The sequence below is a fragment of the Convolutriloba macropyga genome, chromosome 15, assembly GCF_964194025.1.
Source record: "Convolutriloba macropyga chromosome 15, txConMacr16.3, whole genome shotgun sequence".
Lineage (NCBI taxonomy): Eukaryota > Metazoa > Xenacoelomorpha > Acoela > Convolutidae > Convolutriloba > Convolutriloba macropyga.
Window position 1 is genome coordinate 13,456,383 of NC_134482.1, and position 26,049 is coordinate 13,482,431.

At 36.3% G+C, this 26,049-nt stretch overlaps 1 protein-coding gene across 1 annotated transcript; it reads left to right on the forward strand.

The window, feature by feature from the left end:
* The first annotated feature begins 4,343 nt into the window (after positions 1 to 4,343).
* Positions 4,344 to 11,100, forward strand: LOC142354464 (uncharacterized). Its single transcript, XM_075406766.1, has 4 exons — positions 4,344 to 4,425; positions 5,049 to 5,145; positions 7,552 to 7,747; positions 10,763 to 11,100. Coding segments are annotated over exons 1-4 (609 nt in total). The 5' UTR covers positions 4,344 to 4,424; the 3' UTR covers positions 11,078 to 11,100.
* Positions 11,101 to 26,049: the final 14,949 nt, after the last annotated feature.

The window sequence follows — 26,049 nt, forward strand, 5'->3', positions numbered from 1 at the left end:
TTTAAAAATTATTTTAAAAACATATATTTAAGTTTGTTTTCCCTTCGACTTCGCAAAATTGTAGAAAACAATGCGTCTATTTAAAAAAGGTCTGAATTTAGACTAATGTGTATTTTTTTAAAAATCTCAAACATGTAAATTCGAATAAACCCCAAGGTTAAAGTTACATGTTGTAAAATTATAAATCAAACATACTACATCTTTACCTTGAATAGCTAAACATAAAAATAAATAAAAAAACTAAGGTTCAGTTTCTAGTTCTTGTGAATTATTCTATAAAAATAAACTTTTAAAGCCTTCAATTTTTTGTCCATTGGAACTCGTTCGTGTCTTTTTTGCATCTCTTTCTATAATTCTTTTTAATTTTTTTTTTGACTTTTCCTTTCTTAGAGCTCTTGGAAGTTTATTTAATTTCCGAACAAAGTTTCTTATAATTGAATTTTGACTCCATTTTGATTTACATTTTGTTGTGAGAGAAAAATCATATGTACGATTATTATCTTTAATTTCAACGTCTCCGATTATTCTGAATTTTTTTTTGGTCTTGTATGTTTGTTTGTTAAACAATATCGAAAAGTCTATTTAATGAAGTTTTTGCTATTTGAAGTTCTGCGGGAAGTATTTTTTTTTCAAGAAGTAGTTTATGAGCACTGTCATATTTTGTTCGAAAAAAGCAAACTTTTATGCCCCATCTAATTTGTTTGTTTATTCTGTCAGTTGAGTAGGACGGCAAACTTTGAAAAAATTATTGCACTAAATTCTAAATGCGAAAAAACAAGTGATCAAAAGAGATTTATTCGAGCCTTTGTATTTGATTGCGTATTAAAAAAATTGATCTGATAGCTAAAGCCATTTTACTGATCACATTATTAAGTTGTTTTTGGTATGTCAACTCTTTGTCAAGAATAACACCTAAGTATCTGCATTCATCTGTTGGTTTCAATGAATGACTATTAAATTCAACGCAAATGACAATTGGTAACTTTTCATTTTTGAAAACCATTATTTCTGTTTTCCCTTCATTTAGAGTTAACTTGTTTTGTTTCATATATTGTTCAGTTTTCATCAATATAGGTCATTTACATAAAGTATGAATACTAGTGGTCCTAGTACAGTACTTTGTGGAACACCATGATTTATAATTGTCCAGTCGGATTCAACTATTCTGTTTCTAACACAATGTTTCCTGTTAATTAGAAACGAATTCAATGGACTCTTGCGTTTTCTACAAAACCATATTTTTCAATTTTTTGAATAAAAATGGCCAAGGATGTTGAGTTAAAAGCGTTCGCTAAATCCAAAAAGATTGTTAAGACTATATCTTTTTCTTCAACATAATGATTTATTTTCTCTGTCAGTGCAATTATTGTATTAAGACACGACTTTTGTTTTTGGAAACCAAATTGATTTTTGTTAATTATTTTATTCATATCTAATTGTTCCGACATTTGCTCCAAGAGAAGTCTTTCAAAAATTTTTTCTAAAGTTGGAGTACCAAAGTTGGTCGATAGTTTTCAGGGTTATGCCTGTCTCCTTTCTTATAGATGGGAGTGATAAAGGCTTCTTTTAAAACTTCAGGGAATGTGTTTGCGTTTATGCACTCATTAATAGCAAACTGTAAATGGGTTCCAATGGACAACTTACAATCTTTCAATGCCCAAGATGGTATATACCCTGGTCCAGCTGTTTTTTGTGTTGGTAGTTTGTCAATAACTTTGTATAGTTCTCTTCTGGTTACCGGCCTGAAATTAAATGAAGGCAACTTAGGGGCAATTATTTCGCCCTTGTAAAGTTCAAGATGGGCAAAACAATCATTCAAACAGTTAGCAATGCTTTTTTCATCTGATATTACGTTATGGCCTTCTTTCAGCTTTAGAATTTTTTCTGTCTGTTTATTTGAGTTAATTTTGTTTTTGATAAATTCCATTGTTCTTTTGAAGTTGGGAGATTCTCGAAAAATTGTTTTGTATAATCGTCAGATGCTTTACACAAATTTTTATTAACATTGTTTCTAAGTACTTTGTAACTGTTAAAAAGTTCTTGATTAGGATCTTTTTTCCATTCATTGAATACATGATGCTTTTGATTAATGAGATTAAGCAGTTCTTTTGATAGCCATTTTTTCTGCTCCTTTTTTGTTTTCACTTCTATATTTTTCAATGGTGCGTTACTATTTAATACATTTTAAAAAATTTCAATAAATTTATGGAAAATTTCATTTGCTCCAATGATTTTGTACATTAGTGACCAGTCTTGCAAAGCAATATCACGGTTAAACTTACTTCTTGTGTATCTCGTTTTATAGCGCTTTAAATATTCTGTCTTTTGTTGCTTCCATTCTAATTGCAATGATGATTGATATACAATAGTGAAAGGATCATTTTCAAGTATTGACTCTATTATATCTGTTTCGAAGATTTGATTTTTAGAATTAAAGCAGTGGTCAATTAAAGAAATTTTTTCTCCATTTGTCCATGTTGTTTTTTTTGTGTTTACATACTGAAGCCCGTTATCTGCAATGAAGTTGTTTAGTAATTTTGTCCCAGTTTCTTTAAGTATAATTATGTTGTAATCTACAAACAGGATTAGATTGTCAGTTCTAGAGTAAACATTTGAAATTTCTGATGTCATTTCATCAAGGAAGAATTTTGTAAGGTTTACGTTTGAGCAATACGCCACATTTATGAGCAGTTTTTCTTTCAGAGGCTCAGTTACTTCTATCCATAGTGATTCAAAAAATCTCCGGTTGATGGTTTTCAAGTCATTTCTTATTTTGGTTGAAAACTTCTTGGGTATCCATATGCCTACACCTCCCCCTCGTTCCAGTTCAGTCGATGATGATCTCGGCTTGTGAATAAATTGGTGACTACTAATGAAAAATGAATCTGGAATAGTAATGTTCTCTTTAATCCCTGTTTCGGTAACAGCTAGGAAAGACAACTGGTCGAGAGTTTTCAAAAAATTTGACAATTTTTCTTTTTTATTATTTAGGCTTCTACAATTCATGTACCAGAACTTGAGATTATCGTCTGTTCTGTTCTCTTCTTTGTAGTAGTGGTCGATTGTTTTCAATTTTTCTATTTGAGCTGGGCCAGGGTTTGTTTCAATATCTCCACTTTTTGCAGAACAATTGATATGACGGATAATAAATACGCAATATTGATGAAACCGAACCCTAGTGAAAACAAAGTATTAAAATAAATCTGACAAAAATTAAATTTTTGTTTTTAGTATGATTTGAGTGACTTTTGAAAAAAGCAACTTCCCCCCCTATACAAACAAAGCCTATTATTGAAACAGGGTTTTATTACAGGGTTTTAATATAGGGTTTTATTTAAATAAGTGTACTTATCGCAAAAAAGTGAAAATAAAGTTATTAAAAAGAGAAGATAATGGTTTAAAGTAATTTCCAGCAGGGAATTGCAACAAGGGTGGTAAATAGGTACTAGTGAAGGTTTTCATAAGAAATGCGTTTATAGAAAATAAAAAAAGAAGTAAAAGATAATGCGGAGAAAATTTTGTTCAGGAAAAGAAGTTAATTTTAATGATTGGAAATTCTAAAAGGAGAAGTTTGTTTATAGTACATTAATATATCAAATAAGAGTTATCAAGCCAGCAGTGATATAATGATATAACCATTTAGAAAGATCTAATATAAATTTATGAAGAAAAAACGAAGGTTATTGTACACAAAGGAGATAATAAAAACAGAAAAGAGGTTGATTATGGTTTAGAAGTTGCTTGAATATCCGTTGAAGTAGTTTTTTCCACTTTGTTTGTTCAACTTTCAAAAGTTTCTTGTAAAACGGCCTGTTTTTTTCATTGGTTTAGAAAACGATTCGGTGGCTCAGTGGCAACCTCTCTAAGACATTTCTATATCTAAGTGGAAGGAGTTCGTGATATGCTTATTGATTGTGCGAGACTTAAAGCGTTCAAATACTTTCTTGAGGATACTCTCGAGGATAAAAAAGTTATCAGATTTTTTTTCTTATTGTTTATCACTTGGACTGATTGTCCCTGTCTATCAATATATTGAAAGATAACCTACCAATATATTTAAAGATAACCGTTTGACTACAACAAAAAAGCCCAGCTCTAAACAAATTCGATGAAAATTTAAAAACATAACCTTCAAAACCTCAAATAAATTTACGATTTCACACATGAAAGTTCATTTATTTTACTCTGTTTTCTGTTTTGTCATTTCTTTCGTACACGGTTTGTTACCGGCTGGAATTTCTCAACTGAACAAAAGTTCTTTTCCGCGAAGTTCAATAAAAAGTTTAATCATAAATGGAGTGCCGAGCAGAAATTACGTCTTTTATGTCAGAGTTATGTTTCGCGATTCTTCTTTATTCTGCGGAGGAGCGAGAGTTGAAGAGAATTGGATCATAACAGCAGCTCGGTGTTTGTCCAACAAAAAAAGTAAGTTCTGCGACTTGCTCTGCAATTCGTTTTTTTCCCTAAAATTTAGGCAAAATTTTGGCAAATTCACCTTTAGGCTCTTTATTTATGTAGCAAACATGGGCTTACATGGGTTGCTCAGTTATTTTTCGGACAAATTTAGGTCGAATTTCATCTAATTTTTGTTCTGGAGAACAATTTCACAGCAATTCCTTGACACTTTTTCAAATTTATTTTTCAATGATTTTTTGCATAAACTCGGGCTCGATTTTTTTTGATCTGCGCAAAATTATAGCTTTGCTTTCAATTATATGCACTTCGCAACACAGTAGATTTTAGGTCAAAGCATAACCAAGCTGAATTGCACACCTGAATAACTGGACAAATTATAAATATTTCTTTCGTTTCGATTCTGGTGGGGGGGGGGGGTGTGATGGGGGTTGTTGTATGAATGACACTGTGGATGAAATAGTATCAAATCGGTAGAAAACAATAACCAAAATACGAAAAAAAAAACTTTTTCTTGGTATCTTTTCCAAAGGAAAGCTGGATAATAATTTTTATTTTTTTTAATAGTTATAAATTAAATTATAATTTAAATTATAAGTATTTGAAAACTGTAAGTGAGTGAATTTTTGTTTCAGTGTCTGATGTGGTTGTCGAGATTGGAGACTTTTCACCGACTGCAAAGTCAACCAATAAAATCAATTTCACAACGTACGATTGGCAATTTCCTTCTGGGTCAGTTTTTCACTGTGGCATTTTAAAATTTCGGCCGATTTTGAACTAACTTTCCTGTTGAACCAAAATACAAAAGCGTTTTTTTAGTAGCAATTTTTTGTAATTATAGAGCAGATTAAGATTAAAAATGGACTTCACTTGGATTTCTCTATGACTTTAGTTGCAAAGTTATGAATGCAATGTCCACGATTTATGTACGTGAAGTCCAGATTCTAAGAAAAGTCAAAACAAATATAGAAGAATTGTGACTTCAGACATCTGAACGGATATGCTTCAAATGGTGATCAAATTCTGGCAGAAAATTTTTTTTGAATTCATAATCAGCTCTGCTATCTCTGTAGGTGTTCAAAAGAATTCAAGGCTTGTCATTTTTGGTTAATTGTCTCTAACTTATTAGGCAATCGCAACAAAAGTCGGAAGTAATTGCAGGAAATTAACGCATGCTTTAATTTCATTTTTACTAAGTTATTTTTATGCGAAGAAAGCGAAACTGAAAAGTACAAAACTATCCAAAAAAACAAATGGAGCCAAGTTGCTTGAAAGGGGCTTATATTAATGGTATTCCTAACTAATAATGATTTATTGCACAAAATTGCTGAAGCAAATTTACTGGGAGGAGAGGACTAATAGTGATAACTCTGTTATTCATCATCAATTCAGTCTACTTCATAATTTACTCAATATTTTTGATTACATTTTCAAAAAAAAATTATACTTGCTCCCACAGTTAACGGAAGAGAGTGGGCCTTTTGTCAAAAAAGAAACTTTCATTTTTCATTTGTTTTTTTGGTTGCTACTCACTGAAACATTATTTAGGATTAGTTATTTTTGAATTTTTGAACATCATCTTCACATTTATTATCATATTTTTGTTTTAAGAATTCTTAAACGGTTAACAAAAGAGCGTAATTTCTATTTGAAGGATTAATGTATCGTTTAGAGGCCTTTCCGGTTTGAAGTTTCATTGATCTTAAGCAAGAAAATCATATATGTTTTTATACTGACAATACTTGATTTCTGTTTCCTAGTATGGAACCAAATAAATCACAAATTGTGCTTGTATGATAAACAAGAAATCATACATGATCTCAAGTATGATTTCCGAGAATCAAGCAACTTTTTGATTCAATTTACGTTATTTTATTTTATCGATATGAATCAATTATGCGTTTTCAGGGCATTGCTGTGTCATCTGCCAAAATACCCTGAAGTGAAATATTTCTTGCAAACTTGAGTGCTAAATGAAAAATTTGGTCTATCTATATGACCAACGTTTTGATAAATTTTGGAGCCAGTTTATACCTGTAAATGTCCATTTATAAAAAACACACAAGAAAATTTTGCATATAACTTTAAAATCATTTTCTTAATGTGTATAAAATTCAAAGTTATTGCCGATGCAAACCCTGATTATCGAACGTAGTCTGCAGATGCAATTCCTGCAAATAATTTGCCCTGTCAGTAGTTGATGCGGGTTCTAATTTTGGTACCAGTCAATGTTTTATGAGTCATATATAAGTTTGTATGATGTCCAAGATATTTTTTCTACGTGAATGAAAATGAAGATCGATTTTCAACTTTTTTATGGTTGCTGATTCCAAAAAAATTATGTATAATCTTTGAATAACTAATTCAAAATTTTATAATTCGCATATAACTTATAATGCCTACTAAGCGTCATACTTATTTGTGTTTGGAGACCAACGTTAATAGAAAAAGAGTTCAAAACCACAGAAAATAATAATATAAGTTTATAGTTTTATATTTAAATGTTTACTTGACTTCATTTATGTTCAAATTAACTTAAACCGATTTCAAGTAAGGTGATGACTTACACGGTGTGCGGTGTGTGACAATTAAATAAATCAACGTTAGACAGTTTCAAACCCAACAAATCGCTAAAAACACTGATGTATTGCTTCATTTTTTCAAATATTAATTTTCTCTTCCTTTTCTGAAACGGTGCAATCACATGGCGATTTTCCTTCCCTATTTTATGATTTCTCTATGATTTATGGAACTTATAAATTTGTCGGTCAAGAAGTACACGAAAGACTTAGAGAAAGAATTATGAATAAGACACTCTAAAAGCGTTCAAAAAATTTACCTTAACTTTTCAAGTAATTCACCTATGAAGTGAATGATAAGATAGTAGCAGTAGAGATAGTAGAGAGTTACAGAATGAAGTGAAAATTGTCACAGATTAGTTCTCTAAAAATTACAAATTTGTATCGCGATTGCCGCCTTAACCGCTAAAAGATGCGCGGATATGGTTGAAAAATTTTTGTCACCGCAATTATCTGCAAATTCTTACATTATTTTTTCGATCAAACCTCAAACCGAGGTAGCAAATAATTGACGGGAAATTTTTTAATTCTTGGAAGATCAATTCTTGGAATGTTTTAGAAGTGTTAATTCGAACAGGAAACGAAAAGAAGACATCGCCTTGATTCGTATATATGACCCAAACTACGAGCTCAATTTCATAACTCAGCCCATTCCAATATGTACAAAAAACGTAACTGATAAGATTTTACTGGCTACATCTGGAATGGGATCAACTAGTATGGAAAATGATGCAGATAGTTCTCAAGATCTTCAGGTAACCGGGGTTAAATTTTGGGTCTTTTCTATTTCCTATTAGCCTGTTATATTCCTCTCCCCCTCCCCCTCCAGATTACTGGGAATACAACGCACACAGCCCCCCCTGCCCAAATACTCTGTTAATATATCACATTGGCGAGGGGGGCTATAATGGGAAAGAACCTAAATTTTTACCCCCAAATTAAGAAATGTTAGGGGTCACTTCCGAAATTCCATTCAATGGCTTGAGGTAATGGGGATACAATATTGTACATCTGGGTGTTAATGGGGGACGAACCTTGGGAGAATTATGTTAAATTCTAAACAATCCCCTTCTGAACCTCACAATTTTTTTGCATATTTTTGACAACCATTTTTTTGTTAACAAAACAATTTTTGTGTAGAACTAATGTGAAAATAAATCATAATTTTAACGTTACCAGAATCGAATTCGATTATTAACGAAGCGGGTGAATTTACTCGGGTTAACACTTACTTTTCGTTTATGACCGTAGTACATGGAGCGATAGCAATTGAAAATAGAACTCAAAAATTTTCAGAATTATTTGTGAGAATACATAAAGTCGATTCCGCTTTTTTATAGTGCGTTAAGTTCGCGATAAAACTAAGTGAGAAAAAATGCAGTGGAATTTCTCAGTGGAAGCGAAATCCAAGCCCTCAGTGTTGTGTAAGTTTAAGAGAACACGCGTAAACAAAATCTATGTTTGAAGGTGCAAAGCGCAGAGATTATTTTCTGTACAACATCTAAATAAGTCCATTTCTAGTTTCACGTAATAGATTTGTCAAACGAGCAATGGAACTAATGAACATATTCATGTATTTAGGCAACTCATGAAATTTTTTTACATTTAAAAAAGTACCAACGATAGCAAAAAATTAAGGGCTTTCGTTGATTTTGTTTAAGTAAACCGAGATCTTAATGCATTATTTTTAGCCGGAAACGTTGAATGGTTTTGTTACGGATTTTTCCATGAAAGAAACTTTATGAGTTTAATGAATTGTTATATTTTATAGGTGGTATAAAGCGCCGAGTGATTTTTTCGTGGAATCAAACGCTTGCCTTGTTGCAGAGAGCCATTAAACAAGAAAAATGGCCAAATCCGTTATGCATGCAAATTTTCTGGTGTATTGAAAGGTCCAATATGTTCATTTAATTTTGAAAAAAAATTCTTAAAACATTTTTCGTTTTTTTTTTTTCAATTTTTTTGTATATCTTGACTTTTCAGATGTCATTATTGCTCAATGACACTTTGGCGTCTGATTTCTTCATCCCATTTTTTCTTAGTTCCCATTTATTCTTCATCCCAAGTTAAATGAGAAAGAACTTGGGACATTTAAATTAATTGTCTCCCATTGCAAAAGGTAATAACTTATTCCGGTTAAAATAAAAACGAAAAATTTTTTTCCTTAACAAATTTTCTGTCCTTCGAACACTTTTTGAGTCCATTAAAAATTTTGAGTCCATTATGATTTATTGGATATCATTACCTCTTTATATTTGTCTGTGCGTGCGTTTGCGAAAGTTGTATAGATTTCAAAACTGCCTGGTTTATTATATAGTTTGTCAAAATATTTGTGAGTTTAGGTTGATTAAAATAATAAATGACATGAAAGAGTTAAAAACGTCTATGAAATCAGTGTTGGCCTCATAGGCATGTAATTTGAAATTTCTCTACAAAAAATTACAGAATACCCAAACTTATAAAATAAAAGTTTAATTTATCTGACAGGCAAGAGCTCATATGTGACCCTAATTTAAATGTTCTTCAGTAGTAAACTTGAAATTATTATTCCGTATTTTAGCAAAGTCATTTTTATGGTTAAATATATGTGCACGTCAAACAAATAAAAAACTGTGGAAAATAAAATTAGATGCCTAAATTTTTACGGCCAACTGACAATTGTAAGGGTGAAAATAAGGGTGAAAGTCACGCAACTTTGTATAAATAATAAATAACTGGATGAAGATTATGAGAACAATGAACTTCGTTAGTTGGGGATCTCAAACGTTAATCGGGGATCTAGATGATTTCTTTGATATTAAAGACGTACAGCAGCTGCAAAGTCTTTCTTTTTTGCTCAAAATAACTAGCTTTTTTTTCAATTGTGCTTGTAAAACAAGGCAGTTTTGTCTTATCAACCCTCTTATTTTGGGGTCTAAATAATTCAGAAATAGTGTCCTTGTGATATTATAGACACAATATACTAATATTTTCCGCAAGTTAGACCGCACAATCAACTTTTACTCTTTCGAGAATTCGTTGTCATTCAAAAAAGAATTGGAGAGGAATGAGCGGAATAATATGCAAAAAATGAGCGGAATTTGAGCGGACAGTTTAGAAAAATCCGCTCAAAGCCCTTACATTTTTTGACCGGAATGAGCGGAATTTAAGCGGAATAAAAATGCAAGAAATGAGCGATATTTGAGCGCAATAAAAAATGCAAGAAATGAGGGGAATTTGAGCGAATAAAAAATGCAAGAAACGAACGGAATTTCAGCGGAATAAAAATGGCAAGAAATGAGCGGAAAGGTCGGTATGAGCGGATTTTTTTAATATCTGTCCCAAAACTTTGCCTTGAGTAATACCATTGTTGATAATAGTGTTTGACAAGAAACTAAAACTATTTTTATTGCGCTGTGATCTCTCTCAGAAAAAAAAACTTAAGAGAGCAATGGTTTATTTCGAAAAATTCAATTATTTTGCTTTTTTATGAAGATTTTTTTGCAAAAAAGGGATTTTTTTAATGCTTTATTTGCATGATTCGGAAATATGGCTGCTGTTTTTTTATCGTTTTCAAAACTCTCTGTTATTTTTTTCTGAAGCATATCGTTCAACATCTGACGGACGGCTTTTTTCGTTTTGAGAACCAAACTCTTCTACAAGAATTTTACCCCGTTCCAAATAAATACATGTTTATTTCAAACTCATTGGTATGCCCCATCACTGATGTTAAAAAAACTTGCTTATGACCAGACCGCTAAATCGTTACACATTTGGTTTGTCGATTTCAGGAAACTTTTTTCCGGCAATCAGTATACACTCAGCCTACGAACCCCTACAACTTCATCAGATGCCCAGAAGGCAAAATCTGCACCCAAAGTGTTCTTAAAGGGTCCAGAATTAGCCAGAATGATGTCGGGGGGCCACTGTACGTTTTGAGTTGTCACTATGTGTTGGCGGAGTGTCTTTATGGGGTCGCAAGTCACACTTACACGGATTTTATTCTGTCAAGTGAAGGTCAAGTGAAAGAGGCTGCATATTCAAACGTGTTCACAAGTGTGGTACAATTGAATGATTGGATATTTTCAGTTATTTATGGATTTTAGTTTATTTGCTCCATAGTTTACAGTTATTATTAAAGCGGCAATAATTTATGTTTTCAGTTATGTTTTTCTATGAAATTTTACGCATATAACAGACCGAAATTATCTCTGATCAGACTTTCCTGACAAAAATTCCCCCTGATCAGACTTTCCAGACCCAAGTTACCTCTGATCATGCTTTCCAGACACAAAAGATCTCTGATCAGACTCAGACCGAAGGTGTTCTGATCAGACCATCTTCAGACCATGGTCCAGACTCAAATTCAGACTATTGCCCAGACCTTAATCAGACTATGATCAGACTCAAGTGCGCTCGAAATATTCTGATCAGAGAAAGATTTGACTTAAATCTCCTAATTTTGCTATAATTTATTAATTTCATAAAAACTGATGTTTGCAGTATTTAATTCATCTAAGGAAAAATCAATCATAAAAGTATTGCTAAAGAAAACGAAACCCAACTGTTGAGAACAAGTGTTATTTAATGTACCATTTCATGTATATTTCTGACTTAATGGATGAGTTTAGACAGCTTTCCACAAGAAACATTGTGGTCTCCATTTGATCAAAATTTCTTCTAAAGGGGACCGGCCTCTGCTATCAGCTGGACTTCTTTTTTATGATCTGAGCTATCGGACTTTAGATGAGTCTCTGATCAGAGCGCTGCTTTATCGCTGCCTCTGGGCAGAGCCAACATCTCTGAGTAAAAAAAAACAAAAAAATTGAAAAAATAAAGCGCTCGAAATGTTCCTTGATCAGACCCAATTGCATTCGAAAACATTTCTGATCAGACCCAATTGCGTTTGAAGAGGTTATAATCAGACCCAATTGCGCTCGAAGTCGCCTCTGATCAGACCCAAGTGCGCTCGAATCCGCCTATGATCAGACTTTTCAGACCAAATTGACCTCTGATCAGACCATCTCCAGACCATCGCCCAGACTGTAGTGCGCTCGAACTTCCTTCCAGACCCTGTAATTTCGGTCTGGGAACGCAGGGGTGTGCGCTCGACTGTGTCTGATCTGAAACAATTTGCGTCTGGACCTCAACCTGGGAATATATCAAAATGCTAGGAAATGGTGCAAATGATATCCACCGATAGGGGGCTTAGCCGATAAAAAGAAAAATCAGAAAAATTTCATGCCGACAGTGACAAATTTTTATTGGTCGACAAATCTCATCGGTCAGACTATTAATTATCAATTTCCACGAGCATTACTATTGGTCAGAGATTGAGTTGCGCTCCACTTCTTAGGCTGAGGTCAAGAATCCAAGCTTGATTCCCAGGAGGAGCTGACTAATGATAGACTTAAAACCTAAACACTGGTTTCTGTTTTGTTTCATTTTCACTCACGATCATACTCCACGATAAACTTTCCACTGAAAAATTATGCAAGAAATGTGCTGACAGCCGCTGAAAAAAAAATTTTTTTGTCGGTGGAAAAATATTGCATATATATTACTTAATGCGCTGAACTCTTATTGCATTTATACACAATTGCAGCACTTGTCAAACATACAGCGCATAATTTTGGTTAGATTTTTTTTGCTGAAGAAAATTTTTATGGTCGTTTGTTTGCGCATTTTTTTCACTATTTCCATCTCTTCATTCAACCCAAATCGTTCTCCAGTTTCCACCCCTTTCCTGGCATAATTTCCATTTATTTCCCACGAAGCATTCACCAACGTAGCTCAGACCAAAAGGATACACTTCTTGCATAGAGCCAATTGTCATCGTATTAGGCAGTTTTTGGCTGTTCTATTATACAAATAACAAGTTTTACTATTTTTTAAAGAATTTTCCGACTTTTTTTTACAAAAGTTCAACTCTTTACAGCACTTGAAATTGCATTGTTTCTCACATCATTTCATCACTTTTTGTTACTGAGTAAATAATTGAGCAATGCGGTACACAAATAAAGGCTGTAAAAGAGATGAAATCAAATCTATACAGCGAGACATTTTTATTGCGTCATTTTTTAACCACGTAAGCCTTAGTACACATAAAATCTGTTCTATTAAACATAGAAAGCTCAGAAAAAGAGCAAATGGCATAATTTGTGTTGTACCTACTAATATAATAAATCGATTGGAGTCTTTTTAGGCTTAATTTTTGTAAGTTTCAAAAATGTATCGTGACCGAACCTAGACTGGGACCTGCCTAGGACTTAAGCCAGATTTGCCGTTCTTGATGCAGTTTGCTTTTGCCTAAAACGTTGTGTGATCGAGTTGCTTTAAAGGTTTGATGTTATATAAGATTATGAATTGAACTTCGAATATGTGTTTATCGCCTTTATTTCTTGCGCCTCAACCCGGCACAAGAAATAAAGGAAGTTGATGTGTCTGGGGGCATTTTGTCTAAAATTTAGGTGGGCACTTTCGCAGTAGAACACACTGGTAAACAATTTTGGCAGAAGTTTGAAAGCACGATATAATGCTGTATCTGTTGGTGGATATGGACAAGAGTAGCTAGGGCATCGAGGGAGCACATGTTGCTACAAGACTACAACAATCAATCGACAATGTGCAATCTGGCGGAATGAAGAGCCACCACTCAGATAACTCGCAAAAAATCTGAGGCTTTTAAAAAAGCTTAGTTCTGATGTTATATATCGCCGTAGCCTAATGCTGTTCCGCTGCGATTACGCAGGAACCAAAAATTAAATTATTATAATTATATATTGATATATTCGGCAAATCTAGGTAATCAAAGCTCTGCCCGAGAAAACATTTTTTCTATTTGTGACTTCAATTGCTACTTCCTCGGTCCCCGAAAGCAAACCCATTTACTTTTGTTTGGAAAGAAAGATAGTCGGTTCTGACAACTTTTGTTCAAAATTTAGATTTCACGACATAATTGCGGTATAACTTGCTTTTCTTGGCGTAAGAACGTCTTATACGTCTACGGCGAAACAACATAAGATGAAACTTTGAAAAAATGACGAATTTTGAAAAAAAATAAAATAACAAATTATAGAAAACAGTTTATTACTTGCGGATATAACGTTTGCACAACATTTGTCGGTCTAAAAAAGTCAAGTTGGTCAAGTATCTTGAATTTTGTGAGCAAAGAGTTCAGCAAGGCTAATAACATTGATGTCAAAAAGATATACACGATTTTTATATTAGCTTCCAGTTCACTGAATCAAGGCCATTAGACTTTGCCTCAAGCGTTACAGAAACGTTAAAACGAATAAATTTAAGCCTTACCGGGTCAAAGATTTAATCCTAACATTGTGAAATAAAAACAGATCAATTCCATTTGAGTCATTTCTTTCGTAATAAGCAGCGCATAGTTATATGGTATGATGTAGTGAACAAATCGCTTTCACGCCATCACAGCAACAACACTAGGCCTTTACCTCCTTCGCAGTATTTTGCAGTGCTTGAAACGTATGAGGACTGCATAGAAGCTATAATGTGTTGCCCAGAGAAGGAACTACTGACATTTACCATCAGCTCAAAAGCAGTACTCTTGTTACCATCCATATAGTGAAGAACATCGTGTTTACTCGTAAACAGAAAGACCTTAATCTGTTTAATGAGTACAGAGCATTTTATCAACAGCCTGTGCTTGAGATGAAGATCCTCACTATAGTGTTAGCGTATTAAAAAACCTCTTTTTCCCTATTCTCACACTCCAGTCAGAAAAACTCTCTAAGCGTCTTTGGAGAGGGCTTCGTATATGCCGTGCGTTTGAAGAAGCAGAATTTTCTGAATCCATCGGTAGCATGAAGGTATCCTAGTTTTTCGTTGTTTTTGGACTCAACCCGCTCACTGGCGGTGTGAATTAGTTTACTCACAAGTTACGGGCTAGATTGAGCTTGGTTCGTTTCAGAAACGCTCTAATAAAGTTCTGCTCTCTCTTCACGTTTGTCATTCAAATTCAAATTCACCCAACTCATCACCTTCTATGGCCAATTTGTCTCCAATTCTGAACGGCTGAGCATGGCCCCGCTTCTTGGTTGAGACAAACGGCTCTTCTTCTTCCTCTAAATAGGCCAAACACTCTATCGATACTAATCCATTGAAAGCGGCATGGTCATCTGTAAAGGACTCATTTAAGCGAGAATCGGTGCTGAGGCAAGGTCTGCTTTGTAGTGTCCTGCATGCAGTTTTTCAGGCAAGCGAATTGTTATTCATCACTCTCGTCTAGTTCTGTCAACTTGGGTAGAATACAGATCTCTAAGCACGGTTAGCGACTTGAGTCCTACCATTGGATTTTTCTCAGGCGCAGTCCATCTCAGGTAACCTCCATCCTCTTAGCCTTCACGGTCACAGGCGCTTCTGCTCTCACTATTCACACTACTCGGTGCTCTCCATTCTTTTAGCTCATTTAGCAGCAGAGAGAGCCATTCTTTACAACAATTGAGATTTTCAAATTACGAGAAAAAGTTCATTTTTAACATTTCTCGCTTTTGCTCTTGTATGATATAGTATGTTGATTTTGCTGTTGTAAATTTTTTCTAACAGTTTGCTTGTTGGTTATTTAGTCGTGTTACGTTCTAAGGTCTGACTTGGGTTTTTCTGGAATTAATGCCCGTTTGTTGCGGGACTTTAACTATACAAATTTGCTAGCATTTTGTCAGTAGCTTAATGAATTTTTATAGTATTCAATTCGGTATTACGTTGTCTGGGATTGGTGGTTTGCAAGGGTGTGACTTAAATTTGTTCTGGAGTTACGGCTAGTAAGTTTCTTGACTTTTAGGTCACTTCTAATTTACTACTTCGGTGACGTAAATTAATTTATCATTAAAAGATTAAGGTTCCGAACAAATTGTGCTATTTTTTTGCGGTCCCTTTTTTCTCATTTCTAAGATGTGAATAATTTTTGTTCTGGAGTTACCGCTGGTTTGTTTGGTGAGTTTGTGGTTGTATCGTGCTAGCATAGTCCCTCACGCCTTCAGGCTCGTTTCTCCCTTGTTACACGCCACATCTAATCCGGCTTCCGTCTTTTCGTGCGCCGTTCACCTGACGCTTCCTTCCCGTTCGTATCCGGTTTTGTTGTGCGCGTTGCGCCTGGCGACTCCATACCTTCTGTATTGTCTTGCCGCGGCGTTGTGCGCACTTCGTTTGCCGTCTCCCCTGCGTCCGTCTCCCTCCCGTTTCCCGCTTGGTCGTGCATAATTTTCCCGTGCAAAGTTTCCTTTACTCCCGTCCGGGTTCCCGTTGCGTCGTGCATCCCTCGTTCGGCGTCTCTCCCGACCACTCCGCTCACTTTTCCGTCGAGCTTTCGTGCGTTTAATGCCTTACCTTTTCATGAGCAGGGTACTTCTATACTCAAAAAACACCTTTGCTTTCTGGCAGTCTTTGCTCTCTCGACAAACACCATTGCTCTTTTACAAAAACCGTTACACTAGTGTTCGGTTTAACCCATTTGTGTGGCCTGATAAGTAAAAATCAGCGTATTTTTGTAATAGCGCCAGAAAACTTTGGCTCCTGTATTGATAAGATAATGGCAACATATTAGGAAAAAATGAAGAAAGTTTATGACGCGAGGACAAACTACAGACTGAACTTAGTAGTATCTAAAGCGACATCAATCCTTCTTTTGATAAGCAGGACAGAAAAATTAAGATCGATTGTCAGATTGTTAAATGCAGAGATGTCTTCACTGGTTTAATTGAAAATAACGAAGAGCTCAATGATCTTGCTCATAAGACTAAAGATTGGGACGATGCCTGTAATAATCAAAATCTAAAGACTGTAAAAGGGTACATTGATTCGGTCCTGGACAAAGAGACATTTTTGCGGTAAACATCTATCCATTCAAAATCACGATTGCATACGACTTGCTCAAAGAGCTCTAGCCAGCGTCATTGTGGCTTAAAATATCAAAATCTGAAATGGAGGATATTCAAAAAATAACAAGTTAGAGCTGTGCATTACCAAACAACGACTTCAAATTGAAAAACCAATGCGTTTGCGAGATTTACAAAACCAGCAGCTTGAGTAACATCGTAGGCAATTAGCTGCTGCAGCCCTCGACGAAATTGAATTAATGATAAAATGAATCATCAGCAGACGGTTCGGAATCAGATAAACTGAGCCAGCCAATCACTGAAAAAAAACGGTAAGGTGCAAAAAACTTGTTTACGATTGTGTCAATTCCTCACTGGCGGAACACTTTCCGGTTTCCGTTGCCCAATCAAATCACAACACTGCTGTTGGTGCTTCGTCATTGTTGGTGCTTCGTCACCTCAGCCTCTCATCTGGCATCTTTTGGCACTCAAAGAACACGGTCAATTTGCGGCTAACACCAACCTCACAGTCAATAGGTCGGTAGAGACTCCTAATAGAAATTTTGTGATTGTTTTTGCAACTCTTGAAATCAACATCATTCAAGAACAACAGCAGCCTCAATATATACCTCCATCACCACCAATAAACTTATGGCGGCACAATTAAATGCCCCAAAAACAGCCCGACAGCTCTCTCAGGCTACCATGCAGTTGGACGACCAACAAGTCAATAACACCGGGACAGTTGGACACCATCAGTTTTGTACCCTCCTCAACCCATGTATCTTTCAGTCCACCGGATTTAATCGTTTGGCGTTTTTCAGCATCAGTTCTAGCTAATATCATTCCACTTGTTTGTACATTAGTAAACTTAAGCAACGTACCACTGGTCCCGTTAAACAAAACTTTTCTCCGCACTTCGCTCTACTCCTCCACTCAGTTGTAAGCCGTAATATCAGACGTCATGCAACCAAATCCATTTATTTTTTCCACCGATACTGCCCCAATTTTTGTCACTCCTATTGATCCCCTATTGTATCGAGGTACCGTTTTGATTCCGTTGTGTTTAATTGACCCATCACATTTCACACTTTCAGCTCCTTTTTTGCACTTCGGGTATTATATGGAGCTACCGTTTTGATTCCGTTGTGTTTAATTGACCCATCACATTCCACACCTTCAGCTCTTTTTTTGCACTTCGGGTATTTGAGAAAACAATTGGCGGACGCAATGAGTAGTGAGAAGAAAGATCCACTGCCCGAGTAGAATGTATCTTAGTACAATGGTGACCCCCTGTAGTATCATGAAATATTGGGGCAATATAAAAACGCCATAGACTCAAAGTCACTGACTGACGATGTCAAGCTGACTTATTCAAAATTTGCATGCTGCGGAATACGGTATAAAGATGCACTTAAGACACTTGAATGCACCTTTGGCTAGCCACAGGCATTCGTTAGTGCCAATTTAGACAAACTCAGCTCTTTTGCACAACTAAAAATGTAGAAGAGTGATAACAACAACTATGCTGCAGTCATCGCAAATCTTGTCGGGGTCTTTAAATCACTTTCTATCGACGCTGACTTGCAGAGCACCTCGCTACTTAACACGGCAGTGCAAAAATTACCGGCCAATGGGAAAGAGTCGCGGTGATTCTTTTGCGGTCCTCAAAGCATTGGGTAAATGCATGAATTGAGGACAACACAAACACAGTAAGCAAGATCAAAGTTGCCTCGATGACTTTCGCCACCAACAGAAAAACAAAAAAGCGCATACAAACCGGCTGCAACTGCATTAACACAAGCCTCTACTCGCTGCATTGTTTTTAACTACCGCATTTGTGAGTGTCGGGTATTTAAAGAGAATTCTCCCACCCAGCGTAACAAGGTAGTCGCCGAAGCATAATTGCGGTTTTCATGTTTAAGGGAAAAACTTATGTTCTGGCAATGCCCTAGCCCAGATGTGGGAAAGATGGTTGCTACAGCACCCATAACAAACTTTTTCATGAAGCTCAGAAGGTTTATCCATCGAAATCCCCTCAACCAAAACAAAGGTTGTGATAATGATGGCGCAAGTCGAAAAGAATCTTCTAGCGGGCAGTCATCATGTAATACCCTACAATGTCATCTGGCTGTAATGTGAAAGGCCCCCTGCAGGTGACTGAATTGCAGTTTGCAAACTTTTCGAGTAAAGATAACACGGATTTAATTTTGCGCGATAACGCTCGAAGTAACTCTTGGGTGTTTAATAATTTTGCAATTGAACTTGGTTTGCACGGCACGGAACTGAAACTAGCAGCCATAGGTGTAAATACCGAGGAGGCAATTGACACTATATAAGTTGAACTAACTAAAAAGCCACGCGACAACCAGGCATTCGATCTTTTTGAAGTGAGTCCTTACGTGAAGGAAAATTTGAAAGTAGGCGCCCACGTAATTAACATTAGCGCACTTAACGTTAAGATATCCGCACCAAGCACTTCTATACTCAGTTAAATATTCCCACGGAAACATTGAGATGATACAGGATGTGTATAACGCCCTCCGCCTGTTAGAGAACTCCGCTGTGACAAGATTTGCTTGTTTTTTGCTGTTCATTTGACCATAGGTTGGGTTTTAAGTATTTTTTTACGTTGTTTTCAGTTTTAGTCTCTGGTTGTTTCAAAGCTAGTAGTGAACAGGATTAGGAACTTATTGGTCAAGTAAAGTCTCAGAACGACCTGGGGCCGTATGGCGCGTTAATGCAAATAGTCACACAGTCCACCGTAGGTTCACGTAAAAAAGAAATTTTTGAAAACACCACAGTGCGTAATGAAGAGCTACGATGTCGGAATGCTGTTGGCTGGAGGTAACTTCCAATTGCACAACATTTACTTCTCAGCGCTGGTTCAATTGACTTTTTTGGAAAATGGCTCCTAAGGATCAGCGTTTCCGAGAACATATTGGAATAGCGTCATCGAGGTTTGAGAGAAGGGCTATGTACTAATTGTCGAAGATGACCAAAAGTTGGAAAGTTGCTCCGAACGTGAGTGATACCTACCACAGCAGCCGGTTGTTGAAGCGAACAAGCCGTTCAAGGTTCTCACAGTTTTAATTGCGGCCGCTAAAATCCATGGCGCATCTCTCACTAAGTCGTTACTCACCGTACCCAATTTACTGCGAAACTCAATCAATGTACCCCTACGGTTCAGACATCATCAATTTGTCGTATCATCCGACATCGAGGAATTGTTCCCCAAGTGGGAGTTTGCCATGCCTTCATGCATCTTTGCGTATTTTGTGGAGGAAGGAACCAACATCAATTGTTGTGGTACACCAGTGTATACGCCACATTTTTGGGACAAAAACTCACCCACCTGAGCTAACTACGCACTAGAGCGCGCGGCAAGTGTTAATGCTAAACAGTAACCGGAAGACGAAAAAAACCACCCTTGAGAATTTCTAAATGGAAGAGTTTTTAAATTCAGTGGAATTCCCCGAAGGGGCGTTCATTAGATCAATGGAATTCGTACATTTTCTCCATCTAGTTGGGTTCTAGCTGAATAAATTTGGAAGCAATGTGCCAGAGCTTGCTGACAAAGTTGATGGGTCTCCTCAATCTATTGAACCGAAAGTCACCGTTTCATCCAAATAGGATTCAATGCATGTGAACAGGCTTAATTGGGATCACAACAAAGGTACTATGGCGGTGAGCCCGGGCAATAAGCGCCCCACCACAAAACGTTTTACACAACAATTGCTTTTTAAATCTTTTGTCGAAAAACTTCTCCCACAGTTTAGTGCAGGTGCTCATTTAATCTTGAAAGATATTTGGCGTGTCAAAATTCAAAGTTGGGATGACGAGTTCCAAAAACACAGTTGATAGATTCCTTACAAGATGTGTTGGCTAAAATCACTATACAAACTTCACATGTTTCGTGATATCTCGCAAGACGTTGTCAGTGCTATAGATTTTCTTCGGGTTCTGGTAATTCACACTTCAGGAGATATAAAACAGAGCCGGCGTTAGTCTTAGACAAGGCCCGCGTTGCACCTCTGAAGGTGATGACCGTTCCCAAGTTCGAACTGCAAGCCGCTCGCCTGGCTCAACGCTTGAAAAAGGATATTTCTCGAGCATTGACCGTTACTGTAGAAAAAATCTCTATGAGGTTAGATGAGACAATTGTCTTGCCGTGGTTGACCTGAAACAACAAATACCCCATCCTTATTACAAATCGTGTTAGTGAAATCCTGGATTACACCAGCATTAATCAAAACAACCACGTCTCCACTTGTAATAATCCAGCAGATGTGAGCACGCGTAGTAAGTCCGCTGAGGTTTTGCAATTAATTAAGTTGGCGAAGGGTCTTGACTTCATGAGAACTAAGCAACTCCTTTTCGTGCCAAATACTGATATCGTCGATAACACCCAGCTCCGCGTTGTAACCAAGGAACAAGATGATGTCTATACCTCATCTTTAGTCACATCCGCTACCAGGCCTCTCGTACCAAAAATGGCAGCAAAACGGACCCTCTTGAGCTTGACAGAGCCGAGCGTCATCTCCAGTACTTTGTTCAAGGAAAATCCTATAGTACTGAAAAAAGGACCTCCATGACAAAGAATACGTGAAGTAGAGGAGCAAAATTGCTCACATTACACTGTTTCTTGGGCCTCATGGTCTCATTCGTTCATTTTGTTGACTCTAACAGCCAATAAAAAATGAATTTGACACACGCATCCTAAAATGCTGGATGCGCGTCATACATTTTTTAAACCGATTCTGTGGCATGCTTACTTAAAAACCCATCATCAGGGAATTTACTACTTACGATCAAATGTACAGGAACGTTATGCGATCCTTAAACTACGTTCATCACTGCATTCTATCAAAACAAACTGTATTTTATGCAGAAAGTTTCGTGCGGCAACCATTCAACTGATTATAGTAGACCTCCCAAATGAAAGACTCGCATACAAGTCTCCTCTTTTTACCAATACAGTGTTTGATTACTTTGGTCTATCCTACGTCACTGTTTGTTGGATTACCGAGAATGTGGTTTTAAACCGATTCTGTGGCATGCTTACTTAAAAACCCATCATCAGGGAATTTACTACTTACGATCAAATGTACAGGAACGTTATGCGATCCTTAAACTACGTTCATCACTGCATTCTATCAAAACAAGCTGCATTTTATGCAGAAAGTTTCGTGCGGCAACCATTCAACTGATTATAGTAGACCTCCCAAATGAAAGACTCGCATACAAGTCTCCTCTTTTTACCAATACAGTGTTTGATTACTTTGGTCTATCCTACGTCACTGTTTGTTGGATTACCGAGAAGAGATGAAGATTTATCTTCACTTGTCTGACCAATCGTGCTGCCCTTGTTGAAGTCGTTCCGTCCATGGACAGTAGTTTCTGTGTTATTAGAGTTGAGCGAACTGTCTTCTGCAGGAGTACGTCTGCTACGATATGGTCAGATAATGGTACGAATTCTGTCGGAGCGGAGAACGAGCTTCGTGAATGGATTGAAAAAGGGAATGAGCTCTACATCGGCGCTGAACTTCCGCATAAAGGCATTAAGTGGAGATTTAATCCACCCAGTGAGCCACATCGAGGTGGCATCTGAGAAAGATTGGTCCCTAGTTTTAAGAAAAAACTTTACACTTTCCTCGGTAAACGTCGCCTCACAGATGAGGTTTTGATTACCATTTTTTGTCTAGTCGAGTACGCACTGTAACGCCCCTAAGCGCCGACACGTCTGACCTAGACGCAATTACACCCAATTATTTTCCAATCCGTAACCAAGCAACCGGAATTCCGTTTATCATTGGCATTGATGAGTTCAATGATCGTAAGCGGTACGCTCGTGCGCAGTCTTACATTAATACAATTTGGAATAGTTGGCTTAAGGAGTATATATACCTGCTCTGAACTGCAGGTCTTTGTGGCAGACGCCTGACGAGCAGCACCTCAAGGTCGTTTATTTAGTTCGGATAGTTGAAGAAACCAACCCCAGTATCCCACTGCTAGGATTGAAGAACTCCGATGCGGTTTCGGCTGCGCCACCCGCTCCGCAGTCGTTCACACATCGTCCAGATCAATTGTCCGCCCGCTCGTTAAGCTTGTACCAAGCCTCTCTTCCGGGCCAGAGGATGTTACTGAGTAAATAAAAGAAATTTATCCAGAAGAGATGAATTGAGATGTATCCAGCGAGAAAATTTTTTTGCGTTTTTAACGACCTAAGCCTTTGTACACATAAAATGTGTTCTATTATGCGAAGAAAGCTCAGAAAAAGTTTAAGTAACTTAATTTTTTTTGAACGTTCTAATATACAAAATCATAAGCGATCTTTTTAGACTTAATTTTGTTAAATATCAAAAAGGTACCGGGACCGATCCTAGACTAGGATCTGCCTTGGACATCAACTAGATCTGCCATTTTTGATACAATTTGCTTTTGTCTAAAACGATGTGTGATTGAGTTGCTTTATAACCTTGATGTGCAAATTAAACGGTTGATTTTTACAAAAACCTGATATAATAACAGGTTATTAATTGAGTTTCCAAAGTATACTTTTTGGGATCTTTTTAAAAATTGAATATACCTTCTTTTAAAAATAGGTGGCTATTTTTACTATACAAATAAAGTGCACGACGGTTCCGGCAGTGATTATGTTTCAGCTCCTAACGTCAAGATTATGAAATGTTCGATAGAGTTGTATGATTTATGAACTAAATTGAAAATGTTTTTTTTTTACTTGTGTGGCTGTAATTATTAAGTGTGGACCACGATTTTATAATTTTAGGTCAACAACAAAACAATTAAATGTACCTATTTGATGAAAAAACCTAATTCTATAAGAAAAACTGATCTGACCCTGGCAAAAATGAACTCTAAATAAAATATTTTCGCTAGAAATAACGAAAAGGCAATGTCTGTATGAAAATAATTAATTGTTTAAGGATATTGAAAATGTAATGTTAATTGTTTAAAATAACAAAAGACATACTTACTTCATACACGTGCTGATTTACATCTTGGTTATTTATGAAATGAGTGAACACCTGCTATTTATACCAACTCTGTCCCCAACTTTTCATATTGTTATGTGTGATCTGTTGACCCTTGATCTTTTGAAGAAGTAAATTATCCGAGTAAATAGCTAGTATAGATCGGATGTCTTGAGAAGTCATAGAAGTTATGAATTAAGTGTGATCATCATGGATGTAAAAGTGCGGTAATTTGGTTAGAAAATAGGGGCTGAATTTTGTGTCAATTGGCACAGTTGTCAACCATCATTTGTGAAAGAAATATTCGATTACAAGACTTTTCTCTGCGTTCACATTAGCCGACAGGTTATGGGCCTAGAACATTTCTAAATTAAGTAATCAAATTCCCTCCTAAAACAATAACGTTGTTTGTGAGCCTCTTTGCTACATAAGAGGGTCACTGAAAACACTGGGGGAGGAAGACAGAGAGGACAAGAGGAGAGAAGCCTTGTAGACGAGAAGTGGCCATGTGCGACCAGAAGAAGCAAGAGTAAGAAGCTTGTGTAGTTGGTTGTGGGACATCGATTGTGGAGTTGGAAGCTTGTGTAACTGGTTGGGGGACTTCATTTGTGAAGTGAGCAGCTTGTGTAGCTGGTTGGGGTACTTCGTCTGTGGAGTCGATAGCTTGTGTACCTGGTTGGAGGACTTGAATAGTGGAGTGGTAGGTTTGTGTAGGTAAGCAGTAGATTCTGCTTGTGAAGTCAAGGGTGAGTGGAGCTGCTGTGGAGCTGTTATAAGGAGCGCGGAGGTTCAATTGTATAACAGCTGTCCTGGAACCAGGATTGCTCAGTATAGCTGAGAACAGCTCAGCTTAAAAAACTATTTCATTTTCAATTGTGCGTGCTGTGCTTCTGCGAGATACAAGTTTGGTCGAAAAACACATAAGTTGGTGGTAAAACATTTCTTAAATAGTACTAGGAATAGGGTTTGAGTACATTATCCTTGGAGGGTGTTGGCATTCTCATCGTGCTGAATGGTGGCAGAAAAACCCTGGCTCAAAGTCATTGACCTGTTTCAATTTTGTCAAGGATACAACAGAACTCAATCAGAATACCAACTTCTAGAAGAATTTAGTCGACCAAACTCTTTTTGCTTAGTGTTTTTCCTTTGTTTCTCTAACAAGTGATACCATATTACAACAAGTGATAACCTGGAACTATCAAGCATTTTTTATACAATATTACAACAAGTGATAACCATATTACAAAATATTTGTGATACCATATTACAACAAGTGATAACCTGGAACTATCAAGCAGTTTTTATAGTATTAAGAGTTAGTTTTAGTCAGACAGAAATTGAAAGAAAATAAGACAATGAGCTTGAGAAAGATTGGTATTCAGCGGGCGTGATTATGATTTCTTGTATTTTGCTGAACAATTTGAGGCTCGTATGCACTCTTTAAAGTTTGTTAGAGATCTCAGTGGAGAAACCACCACATATGGGTGATGGCACTAGAACTTTGGATGCACTGTGTAAATTCTTCAAAATTTTCGAGGTGGAAAACTACACAAATGATAGCACAATTAACGAGCTTTAAAAAGACTTCAACTGAGAGCATAGTAGATTATCTTTCTAGTGCAGATAATATGCAATACAATTTAACACTAGTGAATGAAGGGATCAGTGAAAAAATGTTTTTCTCAATAATTCTAATAGGGCTTTCGAAGGAATATGAAAACTTTGCATTGCTCGAGAAGTACAACAAAGACGAGAAATCTCTAGAAAAAACTAAACAAGATCTTATAAATTTCGATAATGAGAAAACAAAAAGAAAACGCAGAGCATATTTTTCAATAAAGAAAGGAAATGTTTCCACTGCCAGAAAACGGGACATATCGCTAAAAACTGTAGGCTTAAGAAAACATTTCATGAAAAAACCAAAGCTTCCCCAATGAAAAATTTAAATGTGGTGAGCAGGGACATATAGCCAATTTTTGTAGAAAGCATCAAAAACCTGAGAAAAAGTTTGTAAGTCAAAACAGCAATTTAGGGGAACCACACAGAGAGTTTCGCAAAATTTAATCAAGTAGTGGAATTTAGAGGAAGAAGAAGAGTTCTTTCCTTTCTTTCAAACTTCGGAAAGCAATCTTACAAATGAGCTAGTTCTGGACTCATTTGGTACCAGTCATATGCTTAAAGATGGAAATTTTTTGTAGATATAGACAAGGAGTACACTGGTACCATCACTAATGCAAAGAG